Here is a 26,585-nt window from a genome sequence, read left to right as displayed (position 1 = left end):
AAGCTGACCAAAGACTGCAAAAACGAACTAACCATGCCGCTAACCAACATTATAAATAAATCCCTACACAGCAAGGCATTTTTCCAGACAAATTAAAAATCTCCAAGATATATCCCAAGTACAAAAAAGGACCAAGAACAGAAACTAATAGCTACCGCCCTATCTCTCTCATACCAACTTTTTCTAAAGTCATAGAAAAAGTTGTACTGGAAACAACTTCTACACTATCTGAACCAAAATAAACTACTCACAAATCCAGCAGCATGGCTTCCTAAAGGGCAAATCAAACAGCACGGCCATAATACAAACTCGTCGAGCACATTATAGACATGTTAGAGGAAGGCCATATGGTCACCAGTCTTTTTCTAGATTTCAGCAAGGCGTTCGGACTGCATAAGTCATACCTGCCTGATAGAAAAATTAAAAGCACTGGGAATAAATGGACAATCAGCAAAATGGTTTCTTAGCTATCTGAGTGATAGAAAACAACTCGTAGAGCTGCGACATACTGTTAATAACTCATCAGAAAAGGTCCAATCTGATCTGCTGGAAGTAAAACGAGGAGTACCACAAGGATCTGTCCTGGGGCCAATATTATTCATCCTATTGACAAATGGACCTACCAACGTACCTACAAGGGCCCTGTCACACTGTAATGTACGCAGATGACACAGTTATCACACTCGCAGAAAACGACAGTGAGTCACTCACCACAAATACCGAAAGAGCTCTTAAACCGGACCAAAGAGTACTGCGCTCCAAAAAACCTAGTCCTTAATGTTGATAAAACTGTACAAATAATTTTTAACACTAGATTAAAAAACACAGAAACATCAGTAGGCAGATTACATGAGTATAAAACCAACACAAAGTACCTGGGCGTCACAATCGACTCCGACCTCTCATGGAAGACACACATAGATCTACTATGTAGGAAGATCAGCTCAGGAGCTTTTCTGATCCGTAGGACTCCGTCAAATAAGCACGCCAGAGGCAGCAAAGACCGCCTACTATGCCTTCCTTGAAACCCATTTAAGGTTCGGCATAGCAACCTGGGGAGGAAACATCTGCAACAAACCTGGATAGAGTCCTCATTCAACAAAAGAAAGCTATAAGATCTCTGACAGGGCTCGAGCAAAGAGAGAGCTGCCGAGCGGCATTTGTCGAGCAAAACATTCTCACAGTGGTGTCACTATACATACAAGAGGTCATCCTGCACACAGTCTCTACAGAACAACAAAGACACAGAGATATCCACCATCACTACACCAGGCATGCCGCAAAACTTTGCCCTACCTCCTCACCACCGCACTCTATACAGCAAGAAACCATCATACATTGGTGCAAAACTTTTTAATCTTCTACCAGAGAACCTGAAGAATGTGCCACCCCAGAAGCTAAAGAAACAATTAACAAACTGGCTACTGAAGAATCCTTTCTACTCACTAGAAGAATATCTGAATAAAACAGGTCGATCTCAAAACTGATAACTTTCAGAAAAATCTGTAACATTTTTTAATGATTTGTAACTTGACGCTAATGCTAATCTCCAAGATTATGTAAATAAAGTCTATTGTCTATTGTCTATTGTCTATTGTCTATTGTCTATTGTCTATGTGTATCAAAAATGATACACGCCCCATGTTACCAAGTGGGCCGCGTGTATCATTTCTGATACATACGTCAGTTTCTAGTTTGAGCCATATGTATCAAAACTGAGCTCTTCTACAATGCTTTTAACACTATAGACTGAATCTCATGGCCCAGGCCTACCACAGAACCCGGCCAGTTCCGGCCCAGGACGTCAGATTACTGTTTAGATCACAGGTTTCTAATGAAGTACATACACTCTATTTCTAAACATGTTTTATTATACAAATGTCTATATACGACTAGTAAAATATAAAATGAATATAAAATGGGTACCTATAAAATAAAAGATCATTAGTTGAGCTGCTAAAATAAAAGCTGTAAGTTTTCGTGAATTAGAAAACTAGTGTTTGTTGTTGAAACACGTACGGCACATGTAGGGATTTCCTTCGCAAGTGTCACATACCGTGTAAACTTGTTTCCCTGTCTTTTTTTCACCCAGGTTTTCAGCTTTCCCACTTTTGCCACATTCTTGATAGCAAATTTTGCATTGACCTCTTTTTTTCTTTGGTGGATCACCTTGGATGTTTTCAATCAAGTGGTGCACTGCTCTTGACCTTCTAGGTGTAACAGGTACAGTGTCATCTAGAAGAGGAGAGGTTATTATTTTTCTCTGAAGATCTTAATTGGCATTAATTCTTTGCCAGAATTCAAATTGTAGAGGAAGTGATTGTTGACAAGAACCATGCCCCAAATAACTTCAATTACCAGTTTTCTGTACCATTTGGTACATCTTCTGAGAGCTTTGCCATAGGTGGCCATTTGGTCGCTCATGTAGATGGAGAATTTTCAGCTGTTGTAAAGGACAACATCTTTAGGTTTTTTTACAACTCGGTTAGTTTTGGTTGTGATCTGCACTGTCTCATTTGTGTGCACAGTCGAGAGTAAACAAACCTCACGTTTGTCTCTCCATTTCAGGAATGTGACCCCTTCTCCTATTTCTTTGGTTAAGATTTCTCAATTTTTCAAAGGTGTTGTTGTGTCTGGTGGGAGGTATTTTCTATTGTTACGCATTGTCCCAATCAAGTGAGTCGAATGATCTAACAGACCAAGTGCTAGGGGCACACTTGTGTACCAGTTGTCAGTTATCAGTACTCGGCCTTCCCCAAGAAGCCCACCAGGTGCTACAGACTGTCCTTTGTCGATCAAGCCACCTAAAATTTTGTATACAACATTTTCAGTAGCGCACCAATCGGGAGAGAGATCTTGTCCTACATACACGGAGAAGTTCCACGTATAACCCTTACTAGCACAAACTTTGTACATCTTTATACCATAACGGTGGCGTTTTCGTGGGTTATACTGGCGAAAGACTAACCTTCCCCTACATGGGATCACACTTTCATCGATGCATATAGTTTCATCCGGTGTATATGCGTGCTGGAAGTGTGCAATAAACATGTTCAACATGTTTTTAGTTTTGAACAGACGGTTTGTACCAGCTAATAATGTGTTGTCAGAAAAATGCCACATTTTTAACAGTAGTTCAAAGCGGTTTCTGCTCATTGTGTTTCTGGCAAGTGGTATATCGTACAATTTGTTTTTGTAAAATTATATAATATAAGTATATATAATATGTAGTATAATAATACAAAAATTATCAAGTATGCAAAAATGATACACATGGCCCCTACCAACAAAATTTAGTTGATTGTCACAGTCTGGGCCACGTGTATCATTTTTGCACAGACATGAAAAATTAACGTACTGCCAATACCGTTCGTCTTATTTCAAAAAGAATTATAGTACTGTGTTTCTAAAAGCACTATTGATTTTAAATCGCACTTGGCCCCTGACGGTAAAAATGAAAATTTTAACTCGGCCCCTGCCTAAACAGCTTTGTGTATCATAAATGATACACATGGCCCACAACGTTAGTGCTGGTGTGTATCATTTATGATACACATGGCGCTGAATGTGTTAATGAATGAATCAATGAAAAATTAGATTGAATAAATATTTCAATAGTTTTAAATATCAATGGGTTTTAATGTGTAATAATCTGCCAATTTCTGTTACATCACTTCCAAGTAAAAAACAGTTCTACTGTAGCTAAGAAGCTTAAGAGTAAGGCATATTATACTATTGAAGGGTATATGGACTGTGATATGTTGGATCTTGTAATCTAACTTTGTTTTATGTATGACAATGCCTACTGTAACTTGCTTACTTAATAGAAAATAAAAATATTGATTCTTGATTGTGTTCTCTTCCTAAAATGTAATGTATCTCTTTGCATTAGTAAAACTTTCTGTAAAAGCCAGTTTTGAAAAAGTTCAATGTTACTAAACATACTAATGTGGGGTAATATTAATAAGATGTGTCAAGAGCTGAACAAGGTATGTCCAAAAAGTAACGGGAATTTTCATTTTTTGACAAAAAAATTGTCCACATTAATATTGTTACCTTCAAAATAGTTCCCATTAGATATTATGCACTTGTGCCAGCGTTTATTCCAATCCTCAGAACACTTTTCAAACTTGATCTTTAGGATAGCCTTTAGTTCTTTCAGTGATGCACTTTTAATGTCATCTATGTTTGTAAAATGACGGCCCTTTAAGATCCCCTTAATTTTTGGAAATAAAAAAGCTACATAGAGCCATCTCTGGAGAATATGGAGGCTGGGGCATCGTTATGGTTTTTGACAAAAAATTCACAAACAAGCAATCAAATGTGAGGAGGTGCATTGTCATGGTGCAAAGCCATAAATTGTTTTGTTACAAATCTGGGCATTTTTGTCTAATTGCTTCACGTAAATAGCGTTAAACTTGCAGGTAGTACTCCTTATTGACTGTTTGACCTTGTGGTAAGAACTCGTGATATAGGCTACTATGCCATTAAAATTAAAGAACACAGTGAGTATAATCTTCAGGTTCGATTGCACTTGTCAAGCCTTTTTTGATTTTAGTTATCCAGAATGCCTCCGCTGTGGTGACTGAACCTTAGTTTTAACATCATATTTGTAAACCCATGTTTCGTCACTTTTTATATCACATTTCAGTAATTCACCATTGACTTTATTTAGTGACCTCAGAGCAACTTCCATTGTTGCTGGTTTTGTTTAAAGTTAAACAGTTATTTATATTATTTAATTTAGTTTTTTTTATTCCATGGAAATACCTCAAAAATAAACCACCATAAAAACTGAAAGTTGATAAGCAATATTATCCTACCCTAATTTTAGCATCTAACCTACTTTTCCAAGCAAAAGGCTTAATGATAATATGTATAAGCAAAACAATACAACAAATATTCTTACATCCAAGGAAAAGCCAGTATGGCTAACATCTTTGCATAAAAATAATAATACCTTTATTTTATTTAAACAACTTCTTATAACTGCTTAAGCAATATTCTGGACATTAGGTATGAAAACTTGTACATAGATAACCCAAGAAATGATATGACATGGTTTTTTAGACAATATGAGGGCTACTAAAAAAATATCAGACACTTAGAATTAGTCATTTCGGGTTAAAAAGATTCAGTACAGATTGAGCTATGGTAGCGGACGGTCTGTATAAGTAAAGAATGCCCTGCACAATAGAAATCAAATGACTGTTAGTTACCAATTTAAAATATTAAAATCTTCTGGAAAAGCCCCAGAAACATTGATAACTATCCACATCCTCATAGGTTTGCTTAGTCACTGGCCCACTAAATCCATGATACCACCATGTAGAATCTCACCACTGTAGATAATTATAAAATCATCATCTCCCAAGTATTACAACAAATTATAACTAAAATGGAGAAATAATTAGGCATTGTATTCAAATAATAATTTATCTCCATACAATGACAATAAATATAAAATCACATATATTTAACTTAACACTACTACCTTTGGTTAACTACAATAACACTTACTTTTTATTTTCGTAACTTAAGTTGTTGATGACACTAAACAATAATGGTAAGAAAAATACACATAAGGAACACTATAATAAACAGTAAGCAGCACATAAACCATTTGTCCAATGAAGTAAATAAGCCAAAACATCAAGGAAATACATAAATTAGTCACTATAACACAATCATGCGTCAGTTAAAAATTAAAATAATTAACACTTGTAACTAATATATAATCTATAGTAACTTCCTACATTATTTTAACGATTTTCACTTTTACTTACACTGAAATTTGTTTGTGAAACTTCAAAGATAATCTTACTGTATTTTTAGATAATTTATTATCATATTAAATTAGTCCCATATAGTCTACTAAAATTGTAAAATGAAATTATTGAAATTTCTGTTTAACTTTTTTCAAATTAAACTTTTTAAACTGGCTTTGTTTTTTTCTCACAGAGAAAAATGCACTTTATTTTATGATAAATTATCAATTAAGTAATACCATATTATAAAAACAAATAACACAATAATGTTATAATAAATAATTATGAATTGAAACTAGATCAAACTAGCAGGAAATACATGGGTTCTTTTCTTATTTGGGCACCAAATTTCTCTGAGCAGACAAATTTAATGAAATATATCAGTGTTCAAAGAGGATTGTTATTCTATCCCAAAATGTTATTTTAAATCCTTAAATATACTATTTTTCCACTTAGTAAAAATATCCTTAATTGTTTTATGCTATTAAAATTATATTATATAACAATAATTACTAAATATTGGCTTTATTAATTTGTGATTGCATTTTGTGAAGTGTGTCCTGGGAGGAAAATCTCACCAAGGAAATTTAAACACACATTGCAAACACATGTATAATTTTTCCTAAAACTTTACTGAGTTTACCATTTAATGTTACCATGGGCAAGTCGTGATTTAGCTCATGTTTTAGTATTATCTGTGTTTTAGACATCACAAAATAGTTGATAGAGAGAATTTGATGTACATAAAAATTAATTTGCTTTTCTTGAACTTAACTGTTCAGCGCGACTGGTGGTAAAACCCAAACTTTACACTATTGTCTAATCACCTGATTTTCTGGAATGGACCGATAAAAAGCTAATTTTGGTACCTTAAGTAGATGTTTAAACAATTTTGTTTGATGTGATACATTGAAAAATAATGTTCTACAATCTACATCAATTCAGCAAAAAAAAAAAAAAAAAAAAAACAGTAGCAGTCGTGGGACTACCGATAGAAGTGAAAACGGAACTATTAAGTTGAGAGTAATTAACAATACGTTATAGTAGCAGTACATCTGTAATTGTAAATGTGACGCGTTTTTAATTTTCCAATTTTAAAATCCACCAAAAAATATTATCAAATAACTAGAAATCTATTTTACCACGCTAGTAAGATAAATCTTATACCGTAATAATACTCATTTCATGATGAAGAGGTTAAATATTAAAAACATAATTAAAATGAACAATGCTAAATTTTAAATACAAATATTCGTACAAATATTAAAAATGTTTAAAAATATATTCGTTGTTTTCATTATTCATTTATCTGTATAAAAATATTAATATGTTTCATACTCACTTTTGAACTTCCCACGTGGTCAATTTAACTTTACTTATGTATTCTACACTCTAATACTTAATGTACAAACGCGTCACATTTACAATTACAGATGTACTGCTACTATAACGTATTGTTGACGTGACTCACAAAATTATACTTATCCAAAAAGCGTCCAACGCGCACATAATACAGTCAGAAATAGTCGATGTATTAGTGAAAGTTTTATAATAAACATCGGTGATTTCTGAGACCAGCGATAGTGAAGAGGATAGTGACGCCAGTGATGTGGAGGAACTCGCCGCTCCATTGTAAAAAAGTACTGTAAGTATTAAAGAATATTATTTTAATGAAAAAAAGTTCAATGCAATCATTATACTTGTTGTAATTGCTCAATATTAATAGTTAGTTTAAACATAGAATACAAGTGAGTAAACACCGAGTGAACAACAGTGTGTTGAACACCGTTGTAAATAATACAGTTATTGCTACGGATAAAGTATATAATTGCAATAACAATTAAACCCACAATATTTTTAAAAACTAATAAATTAGTTAAATTAACTTGGTTCTTTCGTAAAGGTATTTTTATTGCACAATAAACTAATTTATTGAGTTAATACGGTATCAGTGAGCCAATGCGCCAACTACAGTTCCGGCAGAAACGTTCACTCATCACTTCATACGCTACTACAGGCTAAACTAAACTTCCAATAAAAAAATGATAAATTACAAAAAAAATATTCATCTATTTTCACACAACTTTCTCGCTGACAAATTTTTGTCTGACCAAAAAATAAAAAAAATCCTCGCTTACTACTTTTTTCTTGTCATTGTAAACGCTATGTAAAATGTAAACAATAATCAAAATTATTTCGAAATTTTTTTAATATTTAAAAATGTAACCAATAGATTGCCAATATTAAGAGCTTTAATTTGACGCATCTTACAGAATTTTACGACATTTGCTTCACTTTTAAATCGCGAGAGGAAGCCGTAAAGGTCACTGATTTTCGCAGTCTGTTTTCATACTCCGCCGGGACAGTTTTAAACACAGCGAGACTGACTTTTTCATGCAGGTTAGTAGTCCGCGGCCAAGTCTACGGTTAAAAAACACAGCGAGACTGACTTTTTCATGCAGGTTAGTATCATTAGCATGTCGGTGACGCGAACCAAGGATTTTACCCTCTACCAAAACGCTCAACGCGCCTAAAGAAGTTTTCACTTCAAACAAAAAAACACTGGTTCTAAAAATGTTTATGGTAATTTTCACAACCATTTTGAGAAAACATTGTAAGTACTATATATATATTAACAATATGTTGGTCTTTATTGATTGGTAATGTATTATAATGATAGAGCAATTGTAAAATAATACTTTTAAACATATTTCTTTAACTTACTGTTGATATCAATATTGATTTTATTAATTTTAATGTTTGACTCATAACAGAAATAACAATAGTAAAGTTATGTTTAATATGAATGGTCGAAATGGAAAGTGGACCAATCCCAAAATCCAAGTTTTCAGATATTTAAGGATAAAGTTACAAAATCATAAATTTTGCTAGAAACTTTATATGCAAATAAAGTTTGCTTGTAAATGTTATTGCAGTTTTTCACTGTAAAATTGCATATTAATAAAAAAAAAATTGTTTTCATAAATGACAACTGGTCCGTTTAAGTAGTATAGTTGGCCCACTTTGTATTTTATATTATATATGGGTTACTCCATTTTGACACTTAATTGATAGGGTTGGTCCAGTCTTTATTACAAAAGAAATGAATAATCTGTTTTGAACCAACAGTTTTTCAAATATATAAAAAAGTATAGCTGGTTGGTCCTATTTACTATTACATAGATCCTTTTTTCTTCAAAAGGTATTGAATAATCTCAAACTGAAAATTGTTGCGTTGATTTACTTTGCATTTCAACCATTCATATACAGTTGAACCTACAGCTTGTTAAACATAAATTTATAAAAAAAGTTTTAAGTTTTATTTAATATTTAAATTTAGTCTAATATTATGACACCATTATTTGTACACATTTTGTACTAATTAAATTATAAATACCTTACCTTATTAAATTACAGATATTGTGTTTGAGGCTCATTTAATTTTATTGGAAGATTAAAAATGCTGAAAATGAGGGGACAATTATTTACACTCTACTTGTATTTTACTTTTATTAATTTTTATTTTAATAATCAAGCTTAATCTTTAAAGTACATATATAATTGATTATTAAAAATTGATTGCGATTAGTATTTTTAAAAGCGATCTTCTTTCTGAAAATATACATGAATGTGACATAAGTTATTCTGGAAAACAATATATACGGAAATGCTAAAAAAATAAAGACATTTTTATTCATAATATTTTAAACTCACTTAGTAAGCTGGCAAAACAATGGGTAATAAACATTATTTCATTGTTTGTTGTGAAACATTATTACCAGTTTATATTAAACCCTATTATAACAAACTACTAGTAATAAATATTTCATGTGCTAAAGACATGTTTATTAAGAGTTTACTGTCACAAAAATAAACAAAAACAAGAGACAAGATGCTTGGTCTTTAATCCACAGATTTAGTGGACATAGATATTTCATTCTGTCCTAAAAGAGTATATATTTTTTAATGATCTGTAGAAATACTTTTTCACAACAAAACTGACAATAAGCAAGAAAAATATACAAATATTACAATAAGAAGAGTTTTGCACTAAAGCTAAATTAATTTTACTTCAACAAGGAATATACAAAATACTAAGTTCAAATTTTTAACCTTTTCTCAAGTCCTAATGTAAAATCTGATAAAACATAATTAATCCACAGTTAATTCAAATGAAATAACAGGTCAGGAGCTTATTATGTGATAAAATTAAGAATTTTCCGAAAATGTTACCACTTTCATTATATAAAATATGTTTTTAGCTAATTTTATTTCATTGGACTTCTAAACTGATATTTCTGCTGTGATTGTTTGTTCTGTGATGGATATCTTAGTACTGAATACAGTACTAAGATAATACACATAATAATGTGTTAGTGTTTTTTAACCACCCAAACATTTGCCCCTGCACTCTTTCTTTCTGTATTGCGTTGTGATCAGAGTTGATTAAATTTTTAGTATTATAACTAAAATCATGTAGATTCATATAAGCTAAAAAAGTAACTCTTAGATATCTCTATTGTTATTACCATATTAAATGGTCAAAAACATGAGACAGAGATATACAATTAAAAAGATTATTTTTTTAACGGAACATTTATGCAACTTAAGAATTAAATTGATGTTTGTAAATGAAGCAAGCTTATTACAGAATAGTGAAATCATTATACTTTGATTTAATAATTAAACAACAATGATTTTGGATAGAATCTTCTAAACTCTAACACCAATTATAATGAAATTAAACTTTTCAAGAGATAAAAACTGTCCAGCATTAGGAGTATAAAACATTTTATTTATAACTTATGTTTCACTAGAAAATGCAATACAAAAATGAATCTATTATAGTATTCAAAAAGGTTAAGAAATAAAAATTCTTTTAATAAAAGGTGAAGTGTTGCAATTTTGGTATTCAAGTTTTGTTAAAAATACATTTTTTTAAATTTTAAACCCAATATCTGTGAAGAAGCCAAGCATATAAATTAATTTACAATATTATGAAGACCAAATTGATGCTAAGCATTTTAAACACTTAATAATCTACAAGAAAGGGGCTCCTTTCGATGGAGATGTATGTAATGATAATAAATTCACAGAACTGACTTTAACTATGGGCTAAACTTGAAAAGTGGAACTAATACTCACTAAGTAACGTGCGCTAACTACACAAATAATTTAGTTGCTGTAAATGTAATACACTTGTATACCACTACTAATTTAAAATTATTAATAAAATTTAAATATTGAACTAATGGGGGGAAAATATGGTAAGCCCTTTACAATTACTACCATGAAAAATTATAGCCTTGTAAACAACAACTATTTTTTGCTGAGAAGCAAACCCACGGAGGAAATTTGAGAAGTCATTATCTTATACATGATCACAACGAGTTATCTTTGATTAAATCCATGTACACTAAAAAATCAGTCTTAGAGTTGAATATACACTAATAAAAGAACAGTTTATTTTTAAAGTGAATTCTTATATTTTTAAATCAAGGCAATATAATTCCAGTCTGCAAAAAGTTAAATAATGTACATAAATACACAGACATAAGAAAATAATTAAGCTTTTAGTTTTAATTTTAACATAGTTATTTTGAATGTAATTTAAAATAATTTTAATGTGTTCTAATAAAATACGTAATAAGTATTTTGTATTTAATATTTTATGTTAATAATGTAGATTGTAATATAATGTAAGGAACTATAATAAAAATTAGGTAGGTTCCAAAAGTTATGCATAGTTATAAAGAATTGTGTAATTAGTTTACAAAAATGAAATATCAACTAATACCAGAATTAATACTAATAACAATAATAAAATTTAAAAATATTTAGAAATAACAAACTTCTTTATATTTAAACCTCTGTATTTGGCAATACTTACTTTTATGAACTTCCTTTGATTTGTTAAAATTGTAAGAATCATTAGCAATTTTATGAATTTAATTATATCAATGAAGTTTTTTGTTAAAGTGAATGTTTAGAATTAAGACTTAATTATTATAAAATACGTTTGTAGCTGGATTGTTTTATATGGGCTATATGATTTATTTAACATTGACAGACTTAGGAGTCACAAAGCTTTTGATAAATAACTTCACTGGAACATTGTTATTACATGTTTTAATATTAAAATAAACTGATAACAAACTTAAAAAAAGACAGGTATAAAATTAAAATAGTTCTGTAATAAGGTCCTGAAAATAAGCGATGTAGTGCAATGTAGGTGAGGGATTTCCTACGAAGTCGGTGTGCTTTTCAACCGGCTTGACAACGTGCTTGACATACTAATGTGACAGACCGACTTGTATCAGAATGGAGTGGATAGGAACGGACAGTTAGCACTATCCTGTAGTTATTTTCATACATCATTCAATCGGCTTGACAACGTGCTTGACATACTAATGTGACCGACCGACTTGTATCAGAATGGAGTGGATAGGAACGGACAGTTAGCACTATCCTGTAGTTATTTTCATACATCATTCAATCGGCTTGACAACGTGCTTGAACATACTAATGTGACCGACCGACCGACTTGTATCAGAATGGAGTGGATAGGAACGGACAGTTAGCACTATCCTGTAGTTATTTTCATACATCATTCAATCGGCTTGACAACGTGCTTGACATATTAATGTGACCGACCGACTTGTATCAGAATGGAGTGGATAGGAACGGACAGTTAGCACTATCCTGTAGTTATTTTCATACATCATTCAATCGGCTTGACAACGTGCTTAACATACTAATGTGACCGACCGACTTGTATCAGAATGGAGTGGATAGGAACGGACAGTTAGCACTATCCTGTAGTTATTTTCATATATCATTCAATCGGCTTGACAACCTAATGTGAACCACCAACCATGTACCAAATTTCAAGTCTTTAGGACCTTACTATAAAAAGTTATCACACAGACAGATAGGCAGCCCTTTGACCTTTTGACCACAAAATTAATAACATTTTCCTATACCCAAGAGGAATCATGTAACGATTCAAGTCTCTAGGACCTGTATATGAGAGTTATCACACAAACAGACGGACAAACAACAAACTATTTCCAGAAGGCTCTGTACCAAAATAATGGTAGTGCACTCTACACCATCATCATAACGCTCAATTAACTGCTATAGATCAGAGTACTTTGTACAAAACTTAACGTGGCATTGACAGGAAAGCACTATATTATTTAAGTAGCAGTTACATACGGCTTCCCACTTATTTTCGTAGGCTTTGTATGTGTATGAGCACTTCTGGTTCGAGTGAATTATTTTTCCGACACTAATGTTAAGTTTAGCTTGTTGCCACTATCAAGAAAATATGTAAATCAGTGTATATTTATGGCCATTTTAATTTACTACACAGGTCTGAGAAGCCTACTTCTCTCAAAAGACAATTAAGGTGGGTCTTTATATTCATAGTAATAGGTAGATGGTAACTTTGTCTGTTATACCACTACTTATAATTAAACATGTGGTTGTGCTGTCATCAAACAGTCTTTACACAGAACTTTTGATTACTTTTAACAAGCTCTTTCAATTATATTTTGCTAATTTAGAGACAAAGATGGGATTTTTCGCTAATTTAGAGACCAGTGGGGCATAGACTGTGGGGATTTTCAAAATAAGCATAGGTCTATTCATACCAGGGACCCTAAGAATGTCCATATAAAATTTTAGTATAAATCAGTTGGGTAATTGATGCGTGAAAAACAAAACAAACAAAAAAGTGCACTTTTGTTTTTTTCTGTTTCCAAATTATCTGTCTGGCATATCACTTTGTATTATTTTAAAATCATAAAAATTGTATAACTATGCAGAGTATAATTTATTTTCAGAAGTGGTAAGAACTGAGACTTTCCATTTCATAACTAGCTAAGTTGTTTACTGAAATGTGTTTAAACTTTTTAAATAAACATTTTCAGTTTCAGAGATATTAACGAAAACCAGAAAACTTTTCAGAGACAGAACAGCAAATTAATTCAACTATTACACAAAAAAACTTATTAACCCTATAGTGCTGGGGCTCTCTGTGAGCACGGCCCAAACTAATGTAAAACCTCCCGAACTAACTGATATCTTTTAACTGTGGCACAGAGAGTTTAATAAGTTAGTATTTATACAAACCAGAAACAAATTTTTGTAAAGATAGTGGTTTTGGTACTAAATAAAACAAAATATTAAATACAAATGTTATTTGACTACGGAGATAGAATTATTCTAAAAATTACATGCTAAAGAATTTTACATAACAGACTGTAATTAAAATTACACAGCCATATAGCAGTATTGTAGATAAAATAACAGTAACTGAAGTCCACTGTAAAAATAAAATATTGTTCTCTTTTTATGTTATGATTGTACAGTAAAATATTATTAAATCAAATATATACATTTTACACAGATTTTGAATGAAAGAGAATATTATTAAAAAAATACACATAAATTACAATTGTTGCCATAAGCACTAGACAGTTAGAGATGTTATAGAAACCACGCCTTAAAAGAACCCATATTTTTTGCCTGGTCAGTCTATAATTTTCGGCCAGTATCCAAGGAGTTAACCTTGAACTGGCATTGTCTGCTCCTGTACTGGCATGCTTTTTTCAGCCGGTTGTGAGCTTTTCATTAAACTGCTATATTATTACTCTCAAAATCTGATAAATATATAATTGTTTTCATAATCTTTTAAGAAATAATATTACATTATTTTTATTAATAGTTTCTTATGTACAAAAAAAAACAGTGTTTGATAGTGCTTGTAAGAGTTTTGTTGAATTTTTTACAACTTTCCTTTATCTTATGTATGTGTGAAAGGTTTATATAAATTCAAAATACACTAAAGAAGCACAACTTTGTACTTAACAAAAAGTATATATGGTTTCAGCACTTTTACTTGAAAGTTTTTTTTAACCTTTTCTAATAATTTTTGAGCTTTTGTACAAAATCCACTAATTTGTAATTCCAGCTTTTTTGTACAAATGATTTACAATGTTAGAATTTCAACATAAATACATGACTTATTATATTTTCAGAATATTTCAAGCATAGTAGTAAATTATTTTTATTATTAATAATTTAATCTCAAAATAAATTTTGGTGCTTGAAAATGTTTATTAAGAATTACTAGTAATTAACCCTAGATGTGGCAAAAGACTCATTTCAAGCTTTTTGGAAACAGTCTCCTAGTAGCAAAATGATTGTTTCAAGCTGTTGGAACAAGGGTTTTGTAAAATACATATTTAACTTAGGTATTCATGACTAACTATACGTTATTATATACTAATAAACACAGTAAGATACGCTGGATATTACAGCATAACTCTTTTTTTTTATTTATTAGAAGTTTACAAAATATTATAAACTTTGGAAGAAAATTACTATTACTCGTTGCGACCATTCTAGTAGTCAATTCCATATAGTTCACTGTTATAAAGTTTTTTTTGAGTGAAGTATTTCACTTATGATGCTTAAAGTTGGTATCATTGTATTCTGTGTCGTTATGGCTGCAGAATAAAATTTGTTTTGTGATGCTGTTGTTCTTGGTTGATGGTATGTGTTGGTGCTGCATGGCCAATGCTCTAATTATCTAGTAATGAAGAATTGGAAGTCATTGGACAAATACAAATCACCCTATCCTTTTTTTAGAGATTTGTTCTAAGAAGTCACTATCAGTTAATTTTAACCATATTTTTGCATCATGGTTTTTAGCAATTTGGAAACATTTGTAAATTATGATTTTTATATAAAATGAAAGTTTATGAGTGTATGAATACAGTGATATAAAACATTACTGTTTTTTTTATTTATATTTATCACTGAATTCAAATAAAAATACTACATTTAATCAATCTGACCTTTATGAATATATGTACACATTGTCTGTGACCCGTGGCTTATAATAAACACACATGTTTTAAGGATAAATACGACATTTTATTTTTTAACAATTAGCAATCTTAACAGCAGTCCAAACAGCTCTCCTTGTTTATTTTAATTTGTACAAAAAAGTATACTTTATTAACAGGAAAATAATACAGAACTAAAATGCTTAACAACTTAATAAGAACTGCTTTTCAAATACGACCTATAACATAAAAATGTATAGTTTGAAAGAAAGTGTAGTGAATAATATTTAAAAGTAAATAATATATGTAAGAAAATTTATACAATAAGGATTTGCCATATAAATTTAGGTAACTATTGGTAATTAGGGTAAATGTATATTGTTTATGACATGTCGTCTTTTATTATCTAGAATTACAATTTTGCATTTCTTCTTTAAGTACTTTTATACCTACTTTAAGTGCTTTGCCACTTCTAGGGTTACTTCTTCACAAAACAAATTTATGCCGGTACCGTATTGCAATTTCATTGTATAATAAACTGCCAAATATACGACTGAAATTAAAAACCTAACTAAATCTTCAATACAAAAATATATAACATTTTTGCAAATCTCTAATCAAAAAACAGATTAGTAATAAATATTGTACGAAAGAAATATTTAATGTAATGAAATGTTAGGTTATACCAAATAAAAAAAAGTCAAATTTATTTAAAACATCCTTAATACAAAAGTTTATTGAATTATTTTGAGATATACGTTGTTTTTAATAATAAAAATAGAGTAGACCATTATGTAATTTAGAAAATTTGCACTGAATAAAAATAATATAATATTAATTGGTGCATAAAGACTACTGAACTACAAGACGTGACAACTCTGTTCTGACATTACTACTGTGAAATAATGATTGTAACAATTTGTTGCATTTAAAGAAATATTTGTGTTTAAAGTTTTAAAGCATATTAGTGGTAATGTTAAATCAGTGTAAAGGACTAGTGAGACAATTTTCTTGGTGACATTTGACAATATACATTATATTGATTTTAAAACTTGCTAATACAGGAAAAATTGAACAAAACAGGTGAATTTTTGTTTGTAATTTAAAGTGACGTGAATTAGCCTACATGTAGCGGATCGTGTGTCAGAGAGAGATGGGGTTCTGTGGGAGACACTCTCCAATCGACATCCGATGCATGGCCATCTCTGTGATGCCGTGAAAGTGTACAAACGCCGCAGCTATCACCAGCACGTGGAAGATTTGGTGGCTCTGGAACTGTCAACAAACGCCACTTGAGACAACAGTGTAAAAGAACATAACAGTATTTTGTAATCATAACATACATAATGATATTCCTAGGACTTTTATAACATATGAACAACAGTAGCTTACAACCTTTCATACCTCTCAAATGTTAACATTGCAGTCAATAATATTTCTTTCTTTTAAAGATAAAATAATCTTAAGATTATAACTTACAATTTTAAATTAATTTGAGGGAAAAGACTGGGCTTACTAAAACATGGTGTATGCTAGATCATGTGTCACGAAACAGACTTCTCTGAAATTGCATGTATAATTTCAAGTCTACAGCCATGACATTCTAAATACATCCTGCGGACGGAAAAGAAATTCTGCCACTGAGTGATGATGTTGCTTATGCAAACATTAAATTACATGTAAAATTTCACCATGCTCACTTAGTTCTCAAGATATTATGCTGATAGACAGAATAAAAATTTGTCAACCCGCTTCACTAACATTCAGCCAAGTAACAAATTCAGTTTTTTTTTAATATGAGGGCTATCCAGAAAGTAACAAATGTTTTTGAATGGAGCAGCAGTGGGCGGAATACAGCCGCCATCTTGGTGTCAAAACACACTGGCGTTCAGTACACATCCAGCTGTAGTCGCACACAGTCTGTATCTCTTTTACTTTTCTTACTGTGATTAATTAAAATGTGTGCTGCGATTGAAAATTCCACCACTTGTAAAGTGCGTTCATTGATAAGGTTTTTGTTAACAAAAAAACAAACCAATTGAAATCTATCACCAACTGTGTGAAGTTTATGGAAATGTAATAATGAGTGAATGCAGAGTAAGACTTGAGAATGCAGTATTGACTTGGAAAATGGCCAATGTTCATGACCATAGTCGTAACAGTCGGCCTAGCCTAGCAACTGAGGATTTGATGTTGAAAGTCAATGACAAAGTTTCTGAAAATCGCCATCTCACAATAACTGAACTATAGGAACATTTCCCACAAATTTCATGAAGTTTACTTAATGAAATTGTTATAAGGAAGCTTGGATACCATAAATTTTGTGCCAGGCAGCGATTGTAGGCAGCGAGTAGACGTGGAAATTTCGATTGGTGATAGCTACTAGTGTTAAGATTAAAAGAAAAATTCCATAATGTATAGATTGGTTATTAAAAAGAAATTGGTACACTCACTCAATTTGTTATATAAGATATGAGGAAAGAGGAAGTACAGACAAGGTTCAGATTGTTTTTCAAAACTATATTGTCTTTCCGCAATGACATGTTTAATACTTAAAACGAATAAACATACACAAATAGACTAAACTGAAGCGAAACAAAAACACATAAAAAAATCAAAAGCAAACCATTAACGTGTAAAACAATTAAAACAGAGGAACCACATAAAGCACCCCCTCTCTGTGCTTGTCTAGTTACAACTGACAATACCACTGACCCACTGGTAGATAATCTCCTGGTCACCTCAGCAGTAGATAATATGACTTGTCCATTTCACCTGACTCAATTCCGGAGGTTTGTTCCCCTCTGAAGTTTCATTGCATATAGATAAACAAGACAGGCAAACCTCTGCGGTATACCTCTACGTGTATTGCCGGCCTTACAATGTTTTTAATGCATTCTGGGAAGTCTTGTAATAAATTAAAATAAATCAATAGAATTTTTCTACAAAATTTTCAGAATTATTGTATACAGTATTGTTAACTATGAGATGTATATTTCTTTAACCCTTTGAGTGCCACAGCGTCGCTAATTTTGACGCTACGAAAAGTGCATAAAGTGCCAGCGTCTCCAATTTTGACGTTTCGTATTTCGATAGTATTTTATATATAGTACAAGATTATTTGGGCCAAATAATCAGACGGCTGTATTCAATAGGTTCCAAACTATCAATAAATACGAGTTTTATGTTGTTTCTCTACTATTTTATCTGTGAAACTTATGTTGTTTGGGTACTTATCAAGAAGCCACTATTTTTGGACGAGTTTTCCTTATCGGGGGACAAAATAAATTACATTGTTAAAAACAACTGACTTTATTTAACCTATTTTGGAATGTAAAAGTTATTACGACAATCAATTAAATCAAAAACTATAAGAACAACGTTTCATTATTCGGAAATGTCAGGTCATTCGTGTGTCTATTTGGAGACGATTTGGAGATAAGAAGTATGACTCATCGAGTATTTTTCTATTCATTATGGAAGAAGGAAGTATAATGAAGTTTATTTTGATCTCTGATAAGGAAAAACTCGTCCAAAAATAGTGGGCTGTGATTGTGATAAGTACCTGTACGATGATTCTGTCTTACAGTCACGCGACGTAGCAGACGAGTACCGTGTTGCGTAACGGCCTTTCTTGTTGTTTATGTGCCGATAACCAAGCATTTGAGTTAATACAAAATAAAATAGTAACTTATATAGTATTTTACTGTATTTTTTTACAAAAGTAATGTATGATTTGAGTTGTGTTCAAGCGAAAAACGTGAATTTTCAGTGTAAATATTATTAGGGTTATTATTTAGTAAATGTAAACTTTTATGTAAATATGTTAGCAAGTATTAGTTTCTAAATTTACTAATCATAATTATTTGTGTTGTATTAATGTTTTATTAGATTTATTGGGAAAACTACATCATTATTACTAAGTAATTTCTAAACTCTGACAAATGGAGTACAGTTTATAAAATGTCGGTACCGGGCAGCATTTTGTTAATACATATAATGCCATGTTTTTAAAATTTTATATTAAGATATTACACATGGGTTTTATTTATAATCATATGGCCTTTATCATGGTATAAAGAAAAAAATCTTAAAAATACCGTATACACACAAATTAGGTCGAAACTTAACTTTTTATACAAAAGTAAAAAACTTTTTTTATAAATATTGAAATTTTTTATTTTTTTAAATCAAATTTTATTTGTAACGATATGTATCATATTCTGCATTTAATAAGAAAAAAAACAACAACAAAATTATGGAAATCTGTTTGGTAGTTATTTTACAACAGCTTTTTTCCCAAAAGCTTACAAATATGCTAAAAACAGCGTGGCACTTTATGCATATGCCTTCGGAAAGTACCCGTGGCACTCAAAGTGTTAATATAGACTTTGACAAAAACTCAATCATTTCTATTTTAGTATATACAAAAGTAATCCCCATAAGTAATCCATACATGGAGTGTTTATAGTAATCCCGTAATATCTGTTGAAATTGAAAGGTATGGCAAGAAATGTACACAGACCTCTTAACACCAATTGGGAAATAACAAGATCAGGAATGACTTACCAACATTACACACACTTACCCAAATATCACACCTGCCGGGGAAGAAACGTTCGGGTACTCGCCAAGCGTATAGTGCAGCCCCTAAAATGTACAACAGCCCCATGAGGATGAGCCAACCGAGGGACGCATGACTGATGGCGTTTACCCAGCCCTCACTGATAGCATAGTGAATTGCAGGCACCACTCCGCTCAGCCCGAAAACAGTGAACACTCCTGCAAATAATCAAGTAGGTCTAAATTATCTTTAGTTGTATACCTTTGTTGAAAGGTTGCATTTTCCCACTATATTCATGAACTATATTATATTAGGTTAACTAGGTTCAAGTCTTCCTATGTGTCAGACCTTATTTAACAAACTCTCTAGGAAGTCACATGATTTGCCACTTGGCAGATTTAAAGCACTATTTAAGAAATAGGTTATTTAACAGACCCTTATATTAACTGCATGAATTTTACAATACTGATGTAAATAGTATTTTATTTAAAACTCTTTTATTACATAATAATATATAGTACTGTATTTATTTAATTGTTTTATATTTGACTTGATCTATTGCATGTAAATGTTTAATGATCTAATAAATCAATCAAACATCAAAACTGACTGAAAATGATATTTTTCATATGGAATATAAGCATTTATTATAATTTGGAGATAACCATCCTTCTGGTGGTTATTTGTAGAAAAACGCTACAAAGAAGGAATACTCTAAAAATATACAAATTTTGAGAATTAGCTGGTAAATTAATATAGTTTTATACCAAATTTACAAATAAAAATATGGCAAGTTCAAGTGAACAATGTGCAGCTGTGAAATTTTGTTTCTTACTCGGTAAAATGCGTTAAAACTGTTTTAATATTGAACACAGCTTAAAAAGATGCCAGTATGGCAAAAACTCAAGTGTATGAGTGGTTTTCTCGATTTAAAAATGGTAACATGTCCACTGATGATAAGCCTTGTGCTGGACGTCCATTAACTGCCTAAACAGATCAAAATGTTCTAAAAATTGTAGAAATTGTGCTTTCAGACCATCGGCAGACCACTGATAAATATCATAGATTATTGGGTTATCTTGGAGCTCGGTTCAGTGTATTTTATCTGATGATTTTAGAATAAGAAGGGTCTGTGCCAAGTTTATGTCTTGTGTATTGACTGAAAATAAAAAGATGTGATGAAACATGAAAACATGAAAAAGATGAAACATGTTGTGATTTGAAAGTACAACTTGAAACCAATCCCAATTTCCTGTTGAAGGTCATTAATGAAAATGAGTGCAAAAAAAGGTCGTCAACATCAAGACAATGCTCTTTGCTTTTTTATGTGAGTGGGATACTTCATTTAGAGTTTATTCCTCCAGGCCAGACCATTAATCAAGCTTTTTATTTGGAACTTTTAAGAAGATTGCACAGCAGTTTTTGTCAAATTATTTGTGGCAGATTGGAGATTGATTTTTCCATCATGACAATGCACCTGCATCTCTGTTAACCATTTTTTGACAAAAAAAGGCATGGTTCTATTTCCCACTCACCTTACACACCTGACCTAACTCAACACATGAAGAGGAATATGAAAGGACTCAGATTCAACAAAATAGACAACATCAAGAAAAAAGTGAACAAGGGCCTGTTAGCCATTGCTGAAGATACGTACAAAAAATATTTCGAACAGTGGAAGCACCGTTTGGAGAGTACTTGAAAGAAAATAAGGTTTTTATATTTAAAAAAATGAAATACAGCTTTTAAAAATAATTCCAGTTTTAGTTTCCACTCATTCTGCCAGATTTGTTATTGTTGTTGATAAAATATAAAAAATATATCACGTTTTACTTATTTATAACAAGTTACCAATATTAATGATACAAAAATACTATCAAACTTAAATAATTGTAAAATGTGAAAGTAACATAGGTAATCTACATATAAATGCCAAATTTTATGATGTTTCTAATAATTACAAAGCGTCTTGTAACAAGTAGAATGGAATTAAAGTAACATATTGTAATTAATTATTCAATCTTAGAATACAAAAAATAATAAAATTTAGGTAAAAAGACATTTCCTTCTAATAAAACATTGTAAAGACAATATAACACAATTTACAAAGTACAATTAAAATTATAAATAGGACTAGGACACTATGAAATACCAATTACATATAACAACAACAATTAACACATGGGATAACCAAAAATCTAATTATTTTTGCCATAATGGTATGACAAAGCATATTCAATAATGTCATGGTATAAATTACAACAAAGAAAATAACAATAGGTTATAGAACTGACCTGCTCTTATGGGCCTGAAGGCTGGCTCACTGAACCTGTCCCACAGTGAGACGATCATTGCGCTGAGCCCTAGTGTTATCACTACGCTCAGGTAGATCACCTTGGACTGAAAGTGGCAGTAGAAACCATAGTACAGCCACGGCACAAATGATCCAGTGATCAGTAAGGCAATACCACAATAATCCAACCTGTTGGGATGAAAAACTAGTCTTCATCTAATGATTAAAAATATAATGTCATAGCATTTATTAGCCACTAATCTGTCTTATAAAAGCAGGATATATTCTATTATTGGATAGAAAATAGAGTAGAACATGTTACATGACTGCAGTCCAGCATTGCGGGTTAGATGTCTGCGGTAAACGAAATTTCGGTATGAGACAATGATTTCGGCGGTCAAAGTCGGTTCAGTAAAATCAACAAAGAAACCAAATACTTTCATCTGAACTGTATTTAATTCATTTATTTGGGGGAGAGGCAAGCCTAAGAATACCAAGTTATGAGGCGTTTTCAGAAAGTAAGTACCATTTCATTCTACTGCAGTCTTAGCGCTGCAATCGGTGTTCCGCACATTGCACTAGTCGACCTTGTTCACTGGCTATCGACTCACACTATTTTAGTTGTTCTATGTTGTGTTTTTAGTTTTCTCAGAATGTTTTAAATGTTTAAGACAATTAGTGATCCCACCGATTCGTTCTGTAATAAGATATTTGAAGGCAAGGAATGTGAAACCCGCTGAAATTTATCGGAGTGGTCGGCCTCCTCTCGTCACCAATGATTCTCGTAAGGGCAGTTTACAAAAAAATCAAGACATTTTACTATAACAACAGCATCTGACGATTTCCAACAAATTTCACACACTCTTTTATAAAAAATTGTTACGGACCGCTTAGGTTATCGCAAGCTGTGTTCCCGATGGGTTCCAAAATTGCTCGCTGACATGCACAAAACCAAGAGACTTGGAAGTGCTTAGATTTTTTTTTCACACAGTACAGTGTTGATGGTGAGGATTTTTTAAACAAAATTATGATGGGTGATGAAACTTGGGTCCGTCATGTCACACCGGAATCTGAATAGCAGGCAATGGATTGGCAACACACGCAATTGTGTGCACTGTTCTTTTGGGATCGGAAAGGTGTTTTGCTGATTGTTTTTCTCCCAAGAGGTAAAACCATTAATGCGGCAAGGTATTGTGAAACCCTAAGAAAACTAAGGCGGAAAATTCAAAACAAACGAAGTGGAATTCTCAGTAACAGAATTGTGTTGCTCCATGACAATGCTCAGCCCCATACCACTAGTGACACTCAAACATTGATTAGACAATTTCGTTGAGAGCAGTTCGATCCCCCAAATAGGCAAATGTACGGAAAATCCTGTTTCCTTCACAATCCATCCATCGTCAAAAATAAACTTCAAACAAATAATTGTGTAATGTGTAATATAGCTAAAATTATGATTAAATGCGATTCAGAGTACCCTTAACAAAGAAAACAAAATTTAATTTACCTTTTGATTTGTTTTGATAAAATAATCCTTATTTATTACATTATATCACAATTTCAATAAAATTCTCACTAATTCTTTTATTTTGGTTCCAGAATTACTATTTAGAATAATCACAATTGTGTAAATATTACCTATCGTGAAGCAATTTTTGGTAAACTTTGTATGAGGCCTTTAAGAAATTACCCAATCTTGAGACACAAACAATACTAATTCAATCTCACAAAGGCTTTATTTAGAACCTGTGTTGCCTTGAGTATCATAGTTAAATTTATAAACATCTTAATATAATAAAGATCTTCTGTTTTTGACTGTCATTTTATAATAATACACTAAAAGAATTATATAAGTATTTATATCTAACTTACTATGTTTTACATTACAAACTACAAATTTTAATAAAAATTGCAAAATACTACTACGGCAATACTACGGATGCAATACACTGTAAAAAACAGCTGGCTTGAAAGGTTAGTTTGTTGTTGAGAAAAAAATCTGAAACTTTTTTGAGCTTTATAGTGTAAATATTTAAAAAGTAAACCATTTACATGAAAAAGTAAAAAATGTTAGGATACGTATTAGTCATATTTTCAAAATAACACATCTCATAATTCAACAAACTAAAATAAGAGTGTACGTTTTTTTAAAGTTTAACATAGTTTTTATGAGTATTAAAACTTAAGACTCATTTTCATTTCACTAAAGCCGGCTCTTAAAATTATTAATGAAAACTTTTTTTGTTTCAAAGTAAGAAAACATCTCAGGCATCTACATCATTGACATTCCTATTTTGGTAAGATGATATTAGTAGTGTGAATGGAATTGTAGTACAGTATTTCCTAAACCAGCTTCTTTAGCTGGTAACAAAAGTAATTCAGCAGCTTTAAAATCTGCTTGACAAAGTTTTTGAAATAAAAAAATCACATCAGACTATGATGAAATTACTTTAATGAGGAACATTACTCACTTGCTGAACAGCTTGCCAACACTCTGCGAATGGCAGTGGACTGTGTGAAAAGCAAATGAGAAGCCGAGGCAAACAATTGCTCCGGCGAAGTATGCAGCAAACACAAGCTTTTCCTGTAGGTTCACTTCTATAGAGGGCCTTGATAGAAAGTAGATAGCCACACCAATAAATGCCACACAGCCTAAAACAAGCACAGGTTTCTGTCATTCTCTCTTAATTTAATTTAGCTTACTAACAATTAGATAAGTTTTATAACTTACTATAAAGTTTGTATATTATAAAACAGCATAAATCAATTTTGCATAATAGTTTCATAATCCCAGTTACATCTTGGTGAAAACTTGCCCAACATACACAGTCAGTAATTAAAACTCCATTATGTGTGTACAAGCTTTTTTTTATTCTGTTCACTACTTCATAATGTTTAACTTATTACTAAGAACCCCTAAGTGGCTTTGTTTTTCACAAACCTAAGTCCTAAGTCTACTGTAGTTGTGCCTTTTTGTTTCTGATTTCAGCAACAATAAATCAACTGTTCTGATCAGCAGGCTTGGATTCTCGCAAACTTCATAGAGATTAACTCAGAGTTGAGCAGGATATCCTGAGCAGGTGCTTCTACGAGTAAAATGTGTTCCTTACTGTATTGCATTTAAGTTTCATCTCAACACTTGGGTCAGTTTCAAGTGCTTATCTTTTTTACTCAGTATAAAAGTTTATTTCTGGATAGTGTGTGAAGTTTTTGGCAGCTGCTGTGATTACACAGAACAATAGTTTGTCATCTGATATTGTTTTCTGTTTGTCCTTTTGGGGTTCAAACATCGCTTTGATAACTCATTATCTCGATAAAGACAATTTCTTCTCATTTGAATTTCAAATTTGTTGTCTATATAGAATGATTTATGTAATATATAATCTAGCAATGAGTAAAGTATACAAAGTGAGAGTGAAGTCGTTCGTCAAACATTAGAAAACTTTTCAGACAGTGAAAGTGATGTTCATCACAAACAGGTTTACTAAAACAGTTAACTCGTATATAATGAATAATAGTGCAATGACTAATGCACAGGGATTGTATGAGGTGTGTCCAAAAAGTATCCGACCTTAACGTCTGACATGAACTGACGTTACTCGGCAGCAACAGCAATCTGGTCCCCTTCAAAGTACTCCCCTCCACAAGCCACTACCTTATTCTAACGCTCCTCCCACTTCCGGAAACACTCCTTAAATTCATTTTGCGGAATGGCTAACAGGTCCTCCATCGCATTTTGTTTTATTTGTTCAACATCGTCAAATCTTTTTCCTTTCAAAGGAATTTTTAATTTCGGAAATAGCCAGAAGTCACAAGGAGCTATGTCAGGACTGTAGGGAGGCTGTCGTGTTTGACCAAAAACGCTCAATAAGATTTGAGGAATGAGTTGGCGCATTGTCGTGGTGCAGGATCCAGTCACGGCTTGTCCACAGTTCAGGTCGTTTCCTTCGCACTGCATCTCGTAGCCGCCTTAGGAACTCAAGATAATACTCTTTATTCACTGTCTGGCCTCTTGGAGCATATTCGTGATGAACAACGCCGTCCTGGTAAAAAAAACTGTCAGCATTGTCTTGACATTGCTTCGACTTTGTCTTGCTTTTTTC

The 26,585-nt window shown here is 31.8% G+C and overlaps 1 protein-coding gene across 1 annotated transcript in view; it reads right to left on the bottom strand.

The window, feature by feature from the left end:
* Window positions 1-15,691: 15,691 nt before the first annotated feature.
* The window catches only part of LOC124361647 (adiponectin receptor protein-like), a 49,459-nt gene continuing 38,565 nt past the window's right edge, over window positions 15,692-26,585 (bottom strand). The window contains 4 exon segments of the mRNA XM_046815627.1: window positions 15,692-16,900; window positions 20,214-20,407; window positions 22,484-22,671; window positions 24,954-25,134. Coding sequence (XP_046671583.1) covers window positions 16,769-16,900; window positions 20,214-20,407; window positions 22,484-22,671; window positions 24,954-25,134 — 695 coding nt within the window. The 3' untranslated portion in view covers window positions 15,692-16,768.

This window comes from Homalodisca vitripennis, chromosome 1 (genome assembly GCF_021130785.1).
Source record: "Homalodisca vitripennis isolate AUS2020 chromosome 1, UT_GWSS_2.1, whole genome shotgun sequence".
NCBI lineage: Eukaryota > Metazoa > Arthropoda > Insecta > Hemiptera > Cicadellidae > Homalodisca > Homalodisca vitripennis.
The sequence above is the reverse complement of the archived record's forward strand: the minus strand, read 5'-3'. Positions and strand labels throughout refer to the sequence as shown.